This window comes from Struthio camelus, chromosome 8, assembly GCF_040807025.1.
Source record: "Struthio camelus isolate bStrCam1 chromosome 8, bStrCam1.hap1, whole genome shotgun sequence".
NCBI lineage: Eukaryota > Metazoa > Chordata > Aves > Struthioniformes > Struthionidae > Struthio > Struthio camelus.
This window is the reverse complement of record NC_090949.1, coordinates 13,533,338-13,547,261: the sequence shown is the minus strand read 5'-3', so window position 1 is coordinate 13,547,261 and position 13,924 is coordinate 13,533,338. Positions and strand designations below refer to the sequence as shown.

The following is a 13,924-nucleotide window of genomic DNA, read 5'->3' as shown; positions in this document are numbered from 1 at the left end:
GCTTTTGCATAAACAATGCTTTTAAGCATCATTGGAATATTGGCTACACTAGATACTACATTACATGCCTGTTATACATGCTTTTTAACAATTAGGTATTTTTTTAGTTGGACCAGTTGATCTCAGATCCCCTTTTTAATCATGATTAAATGTTGTGTATCTTTTCTAGACACCTACTGCAAGCGTCTAGAAATCTTTCAATCCGTGTTGAAAATAACTGTATTTACACTTTACTGACAAGACTCAACAGATTAAAAAAATTAAGTTATGCTCATATTACATCAGTAATGTCATGAAAAACAGCCCTGTGCTCAGTCATACATTAATATTTAAAAACAGAGTAAACAAAAGTCCATTTCTGGCAATATAGGGATGCTATTTTTCCTCACAGCACCTCAAACATTGCTCTGAGGCCAGTGAGGGTCTATTGACATAACGAGGTGCTGGAACTAATCCCCAGACTCCCATTTCTGTAATACATTCCTTTGAAACTTCCTTCAGAGGACAGTGATAGCAACAATTTGTTGGGGCACCCCAAACAGCAAAGGAGATTGCTGCTAAAGGAACGTGCAGAGCTGAAAGAACAAGTACCGACAGTGCGTGTTGATTCTGGCACACAGGTGAAAAGGAAGAACCCGACAGCCTTGTGCTAGCAAAAAAATGACTCTCCGCAGTGGAATTCAGAATGAAAACACTGTCTGGCACCTCTGCGTGCGTGGGAAGGCATTTCATGCTCCATCAGGAACTTAACACAACAGCAATGAAATTTGCTGAAAGAAAGGTAACCGAGTTGAAACAGATAAATACTGCAGAACAAGAAAATTTTTTTTCTTCATTTTTAGAAAATATCCTTCAAGAACCTTCTGACTTCAGCATAATATATCCTCTTTTTTTCCCAGCACAGACAGCTTAAAAAATAAAGAGAAAATCTGTGCCATCATATCTGAAAATAAGAAACCCCCTCTCCTATAACAGCTGATATCCAGATGCATATGGTATTCATGCATTGAAAACATACTTATGGGTTGTCTACATCCCATTTACTTATCCTCTCTCTCACTCCCTAACACCTTGCTAGATCAGCTTCACCTCTTATTTCCATCCATACTGCATGCACCCTTCTTTTACTCTAATCACTAAGAGATCAAAGAGTGTCTACAAAGTAGAGCACAAAGTTCAAGTCAAATGTTCATATGCCATGTCAAAATATCTGAAAATACAGTTCATTTACCCCTAGCTATTAAACACCAGTTTCACCATTACATCAAACATTTTGTAACAAATGCTTCACAAGACTTAAAAGGTCTATGACTATAGAGGGAATGTACAGCTACTACTGCCATAGGCAAAGTTTCACTGCCATTATCTTAAAATATTGAAAAAAATTGGAATATTTCAAAAATTTGGAGTTTCCACCACCAGGTCTCCCCATCTGTTTCTTCCTTCTATTTCCCCTTGAAAGCATATTGTTCATTTATGTTTGACATGTTGACATGTTTCTCCCCTTTCCTCCTAGTGTGCTTAAATAGTCATGAAAATGTCATTTAAAGCAAAATATTCTATCTTAAGATTACAAGTTCAATTATCAATATTTTATCATTTCAACTGAAGCTTAAAAATGGTTGAGCCTCTCTCTTTCTTGGTGGTTGTGATAAGGTACCTGAAATAAATGCAAATGTAAAGTACTGGATACACAAGGCTTACGGGGTCACTTCAGCCACAGTTTATTCACATCTCCCCACTAACAAGTGCTTGCCAATTCCTGAAATCTCAAAGAGCCATTGTAAGGCTCCTGGTACACCAGGAAAGTTCAGAGGCTGTGGAAAATGCACAAATTCATTCCATTGCTCACTTGGTCAACACTCTGGAAAACATACGTGTTTGTGAGCCTGGTTTCTAAACCTGAGTAAAATCACCAAGGATATTATCCTTTTTGTTTGCTTTAACATAATTCAAGTTTTGTACATATTTAGGGAGAATAATTCAAAGAATTAATTTTGGAAACAGCAGAACGCCTTGGTTACAGTAGCATAAGTGTCTGAAGCGCTGGGTTTTCAGCCTTTTGCATACGCACAACTCCAATTCAAGAAGGATTCCACAAGAGTGAAGGCTGGTAAATTCATTCAAGGCGTTATTCATAGGAAAAAAGAAACAATTAAGGGGAAAGTTGAGCAGGAGAAACAAAAAAACCATGGAAAAAAAAAAGATAAGCTTTCTTATTCCCTCCACAGCTACTAATAGTCAGCATTTCCAGAGTAACACGTGCTGTATTAGATTTGGAATTGGAATCCCATGAAGCTTTACAAATCATCTCAGACACAAACACGACATTGTTAAACCACAGAAATAACCTGGCATGCTAGCTGTACATTTTATAACCTAGACACTGTACAGTATGCGATTTTTCCCTCTGCTTTCTGAACGGTCTCAATTTCAGCAACTCTTTTAGGAAGCCAACTATATGCCCAGCATTTGCAGACTCTGCTAAAAACGCATGTCAGCCTATCGACAGGCAGCATACGGCAACCTCCACTTGAGGTCACACATGCATGCAATGGAAGCAGCCAAACAGCACAGCGACTATGCACTCACAAGTGTGCTCAGCACAGCTACTGCAAGGAGTGCACGGCTTGCTCAGTTTAGCATCCCAGGCTCTGCACAGCCAGCTGTTACTGTGCACAAAGCTGGTCTCATTAAACACTCCCACACACCAGTGTCTTGCAGATTTGTCACTGCCTTTTTACCAGGTAGCTTTCCAAGAAAGGTGACAAAAACCAAAGCCTGATAGTGAAATAGGCCAAGACCATAGAAACCATTGCTTATATGCAACCACTACAGCCATCACTAATGCTGAAATAACAAGTCCCAGGGATACTAAGTCTACGCGAGCTATACTGTGGCAACACGCACGGTAAGAACTGTGTGTCTTTAGATCGAATTTTATTTAGGAAAGAGCAATAAAACAATAAACATCTTGACAGAAGACATAGTATTTCTACCAATGTTTTATATTATTTACATAAAATTGTGTTCTAAAATAAATTTGTTTCAAATGACAATTTAAAAAGTGTCAGAAACATACATGTCGGGCTAAATTCAGCCCTAATTCAGAACCTTTCCCCTAAGGATTCCATTAGGCAGCAATAATAGCTTGCATTGCAAAAATATTTCTTCAGAACTAGACTATTAAAAATTAGGTCTTTTACATTCAAGTGCCATTAAACAGGAAGCAGAGGAAGTCCCAGCAATTAATTAGAAACCACAATACTAAAAGATTTCTGTGCATTAGGCATAAGTATCGAAGATTTGATGCAAATGTTGATATTCGATTTACTGAATACTTCAGAAAGGACACCGCTAGTACCTTTTCTTTATCAAAAGAATTTTAACTTCTGCTGCTTGCACAATCAAAAGCAAAACAAACCTAACACATTTTGATAAGCATTATAGCAAAATTGCAATAAAGAGAGAATGCATTTTAATAAAACATTTTCTTAACTATGATTTAAAAGGACATAAGATGTTCAGCATTAATAAGTGTCAAGTGGAATTACCAGGTCTAGCTATCTTTATAAGCAAAAGATTTAGTTAACAATTTTGGTTAACAGAATTCAGTAAGTCGTTTCAAACACCCATACTCCAGCCCTGATTCAGGCTTGCACTCTTACATCATTTTGGCCTCCACATCTACTTATAAAGAGTAGCACAAAAATTAGCTAGTGAAAGTACTAATACTTTCCCTTAAAAGGAAAATAATACTCAAAACAGTCATTTATTCAAACATAGAATGTTTTTGACATTACTGGTCTTTAGGCAATTTTTAGGCCCTTTTCTGTGAGATTAGGGTAGTGACACCCTATGACTCAAAAACAGAAAATGAAGTTGAACTGAACATATGCTTGCAGTGACAGATCAAACAAGTATGTAGGAGGTTGCAAACACCACATTGGAAAAAGCTTTTACATAGAGTAATTAATCATAGGTTTACAGAAGAATGTATTTTAGACTTTGTAAATTAGAACAGTCTCATTAACCAACCACGGCAGTGTCTGAGCTTTAAAGCAGGTCAGAACCACCAAGGGATTTAAAAACTAACTTGCTAAAAAACAAAAACAAAACAAACAACAAGGATAGATGAGTGGATGAATTTTAGAGTCCCTGAGACAAATGAAACGTGTTATGTGCCATGCAGTTTTACAATGAAGAGGTCCAGCATTGCTTTTTCCACACCATTTCTCTGTATCAAAAGACTTACCCAGATAGTACTCACCTCCATTTTGCCATCTTCATACATTTCATGCATCTTTAACTAATCGCCTTTCAATCCAGTATTTAATTCATCTATCCTTCTTTCATTTTCACACCTTCAAAACTCTACCAGGGATTTTTCTCTCTCCTTCACTAGGCCCTTCAATTTCAATCCAACTCATTTCCCTTAATTCTTCTTCATTAAACAAAAAAAGGAAAAGCACTCATCCATTAGGCATAACCTACACCACATCTACGATGAACGTCTTCTATCCTCAAGCAGCAGAACACACGTGTTACTCAGGATATAATTAAGAGGATCCTTACCTTTCCAAAATCTCTCACATCAAACAAATCAAATGCTTCAAAAAGTTCACTTTTCTTCATCCCAAATATTTCACAACATGCCGACAAAAAAGTTCTTATATTCTTCAAGCAAAGAAACTAGAAGAAAGAAAAAATAATTAAGCGTAAAGTATGTCAATCAGCAACTTATGTGCTCACTAATGTATTATAAAATTTACCAACTGAATTATTCACATTATTAACAGTTAGCAATTACACTATGCTTTTCATAAGTTGGTTATAACTCAGCCGTAAGAAATGCCCTTCAGACGCAAGCGTTAGTCAAATTCTGAGTACAGATATTTTGTGAGCAGAATATCTTTTTAAGTAACCAAAGATACTACTAGATACCAATTAGTTTAAATACAGACATATTTTTCATTTCTGTTCGCATAGCAGGGTGTGACAAACATTTCAGATGTTCAAATAAAGTTATCATAATACAGTCATATTAATATGAAAAAGTTATTCTGCATATACACCAAGTATTTTCATTTTTTAAGAAATAAAGTCTAGTTTGAACATTTAATGAAAATGCATGCGCTATGCTAACAAACTGAAAACACTGCAAACACATATTCTCAGTATGGACCATGGGAGGGAACGAAATTTGCGGTCGAGTAGTAGTTTACAATTTATCCAGCAGAGAATTAACTTTGTCAAACCACCCCGATTTTTGCACTGACTCAAAGACTCTTTCCTTTGAACTCATCTACACACATCAATGATTATCTGAGTCTAGAAAGGAATAAAGCTTCAGCCACATCACGCTCCTCTTATGGATAAGCCTTGACACCTTTTCCCTAGATTTCTTTTAAAAGACCTTAGCAGTACGAGACAGTAACTACTGACAGCATATCAGTTACTAAAGAGGTATAGCCAAGATGTGCAATATCAGTATCATTTCTTGAATGCTAATACCTTATGAGGACATTAACTCCAAAAAGACTTCTTTGTACTGTCTTACAATCCACTATGAAGTATAGGGCAAAAATACACAATATTTATAAGCAATATTTCAAATGACACAGTAATCTGGTTTGAATATGCTCTTAAAAAAAGTACTGAAACGGCAACTTTAGATTAAAGCTGAGTTCCTGAAGGTCTCCATGTTATATTTGATTCATAAGAACGATTTTTTACATCAGTATGAATTACAGCATTGCTGCATGTTCCACTTAGTGATGTATATATATAGAAGCAATACTTTTGAAATTCAGGTAGATGCATCATAACCATACTCATATCGAATGCAGAATTAGTAACCGAACTGCTCATTCAGACAGGTTTGCCATTGGTTTATCTTCAGCATAAGACAACGCCAGTTCAGACAGCCTGACTTAATACCTTACATAGAAGGAATCAGACAGATACAGGAAAAGCAGAGCACCCGACGGATTGGATTTATAATAAAGCTGTAATGTAGAAGCACTGACTAAGTAGTATAAGCTTAAAGAGAAGATAACTCCATTGGTTGTGGGACCCAAGACAAGACAACAGCTGACAAACTCATCAAAATGCATCACAAAAAGCGATCACTGCACCAGCCAAAGCTCCCAATAAGGGAGCTGTAAAAAGCACAGGTCTTAGACCAAGTCCACAGGTTTTCACCCTATTTTAAGGGAACCTATAAATAAGTAATAAATTAAATTCTTATGAACAGAAAGACCAAAGAGGATTCTAATTCTCCCTTTTTTAAAAATACTCACTAAATCAAGTAAGTGGTAAGGAGCATATAATGTATCATATGTTTAAAAAAAGGCTCAATATAATTATAATCTAATATTCAATAATCACATAATTAAACCCTTCAACAACAACAGAGCATATATATAATGCAATTGCATTGCCTGTAGAATCTTGAAACCACAGATAAAGCATTTATCAAATTTACCTGCACCTGAGACACAACCACATCATGAATTAAGAGTATACCAAATGGTGCCCTTAATATAATAGGCCTCCTGACAATACAATCTAATCCTCTTGTTAGTAGGAAACATGCTTAGTGAGTTTATTTGGGCATCTAATGATTTGGTAACCATCAATTCTCTCTTGTACAATGGATTAAAAGGTTTATTTCTGAACTACGACGCTAACCACAGTAGCTGCTCGGATGCAACTGTGAGACTACTAAAACCGTGCCCATATTTATATTCACTCATTTTTCAATAAAACATACAAGGAAACTCTTTAAAAAGAGCGTGAAATGCTACTTGTCATACTCTGGAAAAGTTACCAGATATATGATCCAGAAATCCTTCAGAAAGATCTTCAAAGCCTTCTACTGCAATCATCTAGGGAAATTATTCTCTTCAGGAAAACAAAGATTTTTACCACTATGCTAATTGTATGGAAAAAGTGCAAAATGAGAAAGTAAAACCTCCAAGTTAAAAAAGGGCATACATCTAAAATCCAGGAAGTTGTATACAAGACAAACTTCCACATTGGCAATAAGGAGAAGGTGGCATCAGTCTCCAGTCTATTACTGGTAAGTTCTGTCCCCAGAACATTCGGAATCCTATAATATTATTGTGTTTCTTTTTCAAAGAAAAAAGATTATAATTCGGTACACCACACAGGAGATTGTTAAAGGAACAAAGAGCTTTGGCATATCCAGTTCTCTTACAGATAGGAGAGCTGGACAGCTCTCATTTGGTCTGATCCCTGAAAGCCACAGGAAATTTTGACTTTCAGAACAAGAACTAGTCTCTCTTCATTATAAAGCACAAATTAAAAACATTCTTTTGAAAACATTTACTGCCTCCCTCTTCCTTTTTTATTACGTTGTTACACTTCGGGATAGCAGTCCAGAACTCTTAATGTGTGAACGAGTAAAAATACTGCAGTGTGGTAGCATGAACCATAAATTTGAAAAACCCTACACTAATGAAAAAATAAAGCTTCTATCTGGCTCTTCTCCCACTGTATCACGAGAGCTCACCAAGCACCCAGAGGCAGACCATCAAAATTACAATCCAACAGGGATGTTCAGGGCCCTGAAAGCATTTGGAAAAAGGAGAATATCTTCACCCATCTGCACTACTTCCCAAGGAGATATGGATGTTTCTGTAAAGAAAAATTCTGTAAAGAATTGTTAACTGCGGACTACTTCCCAGGAACACTTCTCCAGCAGCTTGGCTAGAGAAATAAAACAAAACAGTATTTTGATCAAAAAGTATTTTACTCAAATTAACCAATTTCTAACATTCCAATGACTTGCTAGCTGCTCCTTTGACAGCATCTCAAATATAAAAGGTCTGCAAAGCTGTTTATTGAAGGAGCTGTCAGTTATAGTCATGCTATACTGACTTCAAAAGACATAGCAAGGAGAAGGACTCCTAACCAGCATTTCAACTGCAATGACACTTCTCCTATGAAGCCACAATTGGAGCTCTGCAGGATAGAAAAGTCACGATCATTAGACTGCTAATAGAATCCATGCCCATTAAGGGTTCGACCAACAATTGCACTAAATAAACAACACTACCAAAAGGAATGCTGTAGATATTTTAATGGAAAAAAAAAAGTATTGTTTTTGAATAAGTTTGCTCCATTTTCATATTAACAGCTGTAGATTATAAAGATAGCCTCCTCAGGCTGCTAAAGCATCCCTGTATTCTAACGCTCCCAAAGATTCACAACATAAGTACTTGCACTACTGCAAACAGATGATGCACAGCACTGTCAAGGCTGCTGAAATATTACAACACTTGTTACAAACCATTTGTTTTTGCAAAACAAATTACAGCCTTAGCGGCCTCAGGTCCATTCTGCGTTGAATTTAATTTCAAAGAAGGCTTTAAAAAAAGACATCTATTGAAATTAAGAGCGAAAGTTTTCAAAAGCAGATACACTACCTAAAAAAGGAGGTATAGCTGATATAATTGTCATGCTCTGACACAAAGTACCAAAGCGGAAGAGGGTAAGCAACCCAAATTATTTTAAGGTCTATAGGAAAATGCATGCTGTTTTCTACCTGTAACGTTTGCCACTTCACAATAAAAGAAGCATTTGAGGCTTATTCAGCATGGATGTGTGCTGACAGATATGTATAGAAATACTTTACAAAAGGTACTGAATAGAAAACACTAATTAGACAAAGAAATATAGGCAGGAGTCTAGAGCTGCCCAAAGGGAAGAGGGATTTCTCCAGCCAAGCTCTAATGAAGTGAAAGATGAAACGCAAAAGAAAAAAACAATTTCATTTTTCTTCTATTTATGTAATTGTATAGGTATTTCTGAGAAAAATGTTCTTTAGCACTGAAGTACTTCAATGGAATAAAGGTCTGTTTGCTACAGACCATATTCAGTATCTGGATATACTTTTTGTATTAGAGGAACTCCCGAGGGTGTTCAGAGACCAATACAAAGACCTCTGAAGATCAAATCCTGCCCTTAGTCATTTTTATGGAATTACAACACAGCAACACCACTCAGTATGCGAGTGAAAACCAAAGCGCCAAGAAAGAACAACTATTTAGGAAAGACAGACTTCTAACCATGCTTTCAACAATTCATTCTTTTAACTACTAAGGTGGTTGAAGAACAGCAATTCGTATTTATTTCAACTTCCATTCCCTTTTTATTATGGCACTTTAGTCATGAGCAAGGAGGAAAGCCTAGGCAGCCAGCAATTTCCTTACATTTACACCTGGTTCAACAGGCATTGATATACTATTTAGTACAAATTAGGAACAAACACTGCGCAGAGAATATACTGAAGCCTAGCATCTATTTAGACTGTCTCAGAGGCTCAGACTGTAAAGGGACATCAAATACAAAGTAGATTACTGTGTTACTTTATGTCAGGGAAGTCTGAGGGGGAGAGGTATTCTCTTTTTGAATTTAAATTTGCAAAGTGTTGTTCCACTAATTCTTAAAGTGCATCAATTCCACTGTCGTTTACTCGTGTAGCCATTATGTGCCTGTCCCCTCTTCACTGCACTTTCCACATTTTGCATGTCACATTAACAGGTTCCAAATGCAGCTGCTCCACAACTCCGGCCAGTCTCTCATAGTGACTATTAACTAGAAGCTATGACAGAAGAGTAAAAGCACAGAAAAAAAAGAATTTTGCTTAACTGTTCTATAGATCCACCTTGTTTCCTCTGAGAGAAATAGGGACTGTCAACTAGGGAAAGTCCAGAGTCCTCCTCATCCTATCACTCCTCTTAACAGCTCTACTTCACAAACTACACAGCTGCATCTACTCACTTTTGCCTTGTCTTTAAACAGCCTTAGAGGCACCCCCACACAATGGTGGGTTTTTAAATCACGTAAGCACAAGCATTTTATGACAAAAAGAGTTGAGGAAAGGCCAGGCACCCAAAACAATCGTATAAAAGGGAAGTAATCAGATGAGCAAATTTGGCTTCAATTCATGCATCTCAGAAGGCACAATCATTTTCTTCTTTTATTTTGTCGGAAAAAAAAAAGAAGGAAAAAAAAGCTGATGTCACATGCAGGGAGGCAACTCACAGGCTTGTGAAGATGAGAGATTTTTCTATCAGTCTTCATTTGCAGCCTTAGAAAAGCAGAGTTAAAAAAAATAGAAGGCAGAAGAATAGATGAGGAACAGATCCCTCCCATAACATTTTCATGCTCTTCCTGGACCTCAGCACCTGCTGCAAAATGCAGGCTGCCTGATCTTTTCTGTCCATTTCTGGGATGCTGATGAGAACAGATTAGCTGGAAGGATCTCATTTTGATTTCCACTTTGTTGCTGAAAATATAGATGAAAAGAAAATGATGCAGTTATATCTTTTAAGGAGTAGGAGAAATGTGAAAATTGCCCTAACCGGAAGAATTTAAGGGGAAGAATTGCTTTCCTACATTCTGTCACCAAGATCGGGATGTGCAAACTGTTTCAGTGCAAAAAACACAAACAAAATCATCTCCTCAAAGTTTCCTTCAGACACGTTGCCTAATGCCATGAGGCTTGCAGATTTTTCTCTATCAAAGCTCTTGTAATTTGTTTTAGTATTTGTTGTAACTGTGTCGATAGGAGCAACAAAATCCATACTAATACTGTTTTAATCCTGCTAAATCGAAATGTAACTCTACAATCTAGGAAGCTGTACACTCCCTACTGCTACAAAATAGCACCATCACCTCTTCTATCCACAGAGCAAAGATGCTGTGCTGATGCAAAAACAAACAGAAAAGAGGGAAAAAGCAAGGGAGAAAGAGAGAGAGAGAAGGAGAGAGAGATGACCCAGTGAAGCTACCCAGCAGCAAGACCAAAGGCATACCACGTGCATATGCATGTGTGTGCGCATACATATACCTATTTAGCTGTTGTTGTTTTTAATATATATATAGATCCAAGATTATCCATGTCTATATAATGTATAAAGGATATATCTAGCGTCTTTTAAATTCATTCAGCCATATCCAAAAAGAAAATTAGGTGCCTCCAGAAACAGCTGTTCTTATACCAAGAGCTCATCTTTTGTAAACTGCGACTGGACAGTTCCCTGATACATACCATCTTTGACAGACCAATGCCAAAAGCAGGGTTACCAAAATAGGAGCATGTTATGCCTCTATTAGCTGCCACTGTTTTGTTTTCTGGGTTTTTTTGGAATACCTGTATGTTCATTAACATCAGACTACTTTGTACTCAGACACAGCAATAGCCCACTGCGTTTCTGACAAAACTCTATGTTCAGGGTTAACAATTCAGCCCAGAAATCATTCCTGGCTCCTTTGCAGATTTCAGCAGCCAAAACAGATTAGATTAGTCCTTCTCTGCCAACAGGAGTAATTATCACTACACTCAGTAAAAATAGCTGTTAAGGATTCTGAGTGAATGAAGTAGGGACCCACTGATGACGTCTTAATTCAACATCTATTAATGTCTTTTCCTGAGCCAGTAAGAGGGAAAAGAGTAGCAGCCTAGTCAAGAAGGGAGGTTTAACAACTCTGTTGTTTCTGCGCGTGCCACTTTTCTCCTGAAGATCTTTAAGTCTAGAGGCTTACTAACAGCAGGCAATGCAAAGCAGCCATGAGGAATTTAAAGAGCAAGACTCTGACATGAGTGTGCCTATTTTCACTAAGTAAATGAAAGGTGTATAGTCGTTTCCAGATATTTGTTTTTCTTTTGATCATAACACCATCAGTGAGCATTATTCTTTTTCTGACTCTTAGCTAAAACATATTAACTTACAAGTAACATTAAAACACCCACAGGAAGAACATGTAACTCGCAAAGAAGGAATTCAGTTCTGCATCTGGCCTCTTGTTCTGCAAAACCATCTCCATCATTCGGATAATCAATATTTTTAAAACTCTAAGCAGGAGCATACAAGCCAAATATTAAACACCTCCCAGCCTTTGCTCTCCAAAAGGACCATCTGGAAATATTTTTATTTCTGTTACAAAGCAGCTGCATTAATAAAGACACAAGAGAGATACGCTGAGCTCTGGCAGCTCTTTGTATAGTCCCTTCAGAAGCGACAGAATACTATCCTTTTGAGGATAACAAAACATCTAAGATTGGAGCAAAATTCTTTATGCTTACGTAGTAGTAACTAAATGTGCTATTCAGAGAACAGCAACAGACATTCCTCAATTCAATGAGGATGCCCTAATGTGAAATTCTACATATAGGATACCTAGGGAGGTCTGTAGTTTATTATTAGCTCTTTGGATACGGGCATTCTTTGAAGGCCTATGCAATACATAGGCTGCTCTACAAATTATAAAACATTAAATTCCTTTGCTAATACAGTATGAATATTAATAGAATGCTATTTGCTCACTTAATGTAGTAACTAAGAGCAGCTTTACCATGAATATTAAAGTCCCTAACTGACTACTAGCCAATTGTTTCTATCACATTTTGGCTTGGGTATGGAGGTTTGTTTATGTGCATTTGCTCTTCTCTACACTGCAGAGAAAGAAAACAGAAATTGAAACTTAAAGAAAAAGATGAGGAAGCAGAAAGGATGCTCAGCTTCAGTTAGTACTATATGGGGTGAATAGAGGGCAGAAGAAAACTTCGGGACTTTCTCTGCACTCCTGACTCTCTCCTTGGCTATGCTGGCACTGTAGCACAGGTGAAGCAAGTGACAGCAAAGAAGCATTTAAATTATCTGTGTCCTTTAAGCCAAGTTCTCCTACAAACCATGAAATCAGCAACTTCTAGTCAATGGCCCCCGAAACGTATTCGGTGAACAGCAGCTTTCATGTCCTACCATGTGCAGCAGAACAGGAGTCACTGGACTGTCTGAAGAAGGTACGTATGTTTTTTCTGTACCTATTTATTGCAAGATGAAAAGCAAAAAACAGAGCTTGGAGAAAGCATGCTGTCACTACACAGACAAGAATTTTTAGAGCGCGCAGCCTTAGCTACAGGAATCCCGAGAGTTAAAAGTGTGACAGGCAACAGGTTGGGGTAGGAGCTCTGGACAGCCTCCTGCTGCAAAAGGGAGTTTCTGGGGAGCCCTTTGCTCCCAGGCTGGCAAGACCTTACAAGGGTTTCTGCAGCATCTCATTGAGAAGAACAGCAACTTGAAACACTGTGTTAAGCATGCAAAGCACACACGGACTAGTGAGGGGCATCCTGTGCTTAGCAACCTTTTCAAATGGCCAATTCTATCTGTTACGTCCTGAAGTTGCATCTCTAACGTCTTTCGCTAAGGATCTTGCTGTCTTACAAACAAATACGAAAAGAAGATTAAAAAAAGGAACACACAAAACAGTACTGAAGAGAACAAGAACAGTAGCATAACAGTGGCAGGTAAAAGAAAAGAGGGCCACAAGAAAGGAAAAGAAACGTACAGTAAAACAAAGGTTTACAAAAAAATCAAAATAGGCTAATAGAGAGTAAGTCCAACAGGAAGACTGCTGAAGTAAGAGATTTGACTCTGATGATCAAACTACACAAAGATTCGAAATAAAAGCCTAGCACAACAGAATGACATGTTAAAATGCTTCAGTGAAAAAAAAATTTACGAAATGGCCATTAAACTAAGATAGTGGTCACCATCCACTGATCTAGTGTATTTAAAATTGTGACAAAGAAAATTCTTCCGTAAGAGGCATATCCATAAAGGGCACTGATGTGCTGCTAGGATGTAATTTCATGGATCCTACCACAGGGTTTCTAATCACTCATATTTCAATTCAGTTGATGAAAAATTAGCAGTTGCATGAAAGTGTCTTACAGGTGAAAAACCTCAAAACCTGCACCTACCTGATGCATTTAAACTTATACGGGAAAAACTCTAAAGCCTACAGCCTACTGGATGTACTCAAACTGCAAAATAATTGGAAAAGTCTCAAACAAATTAGCATTCAGAGTTCCACAATCATCAAAAAACTA

The 13,924-nt window shown here is 37.3% G+C and overlaps 1 protein-coding gene across 3 annotated transcripts in view; it reads right to left on the bottom strand.

Moving 5' to 3' along the window:
• Positions 1-13,924, bottom strand: part of VAV3 (vav guanine nucleotide exchange factor 3) — a 177,122-nt gene that overhangs the window by 139,237 nt on the left and 23,961 nt on the right. For all 3 annotated transcript variants that reach the window (XM_068952221.1, XM_068952222.1, XM_068952223.1), the window contains one exon: positions 4,576-4,692. In XM_068952221.1, coding sequence (XP_068808322.1) covers positions 4,576-4,692 — 117 coding nt within the window. The remainder of the gene's footprint in view (positions 1-4,575; positions 4,693-13,924) is intronic.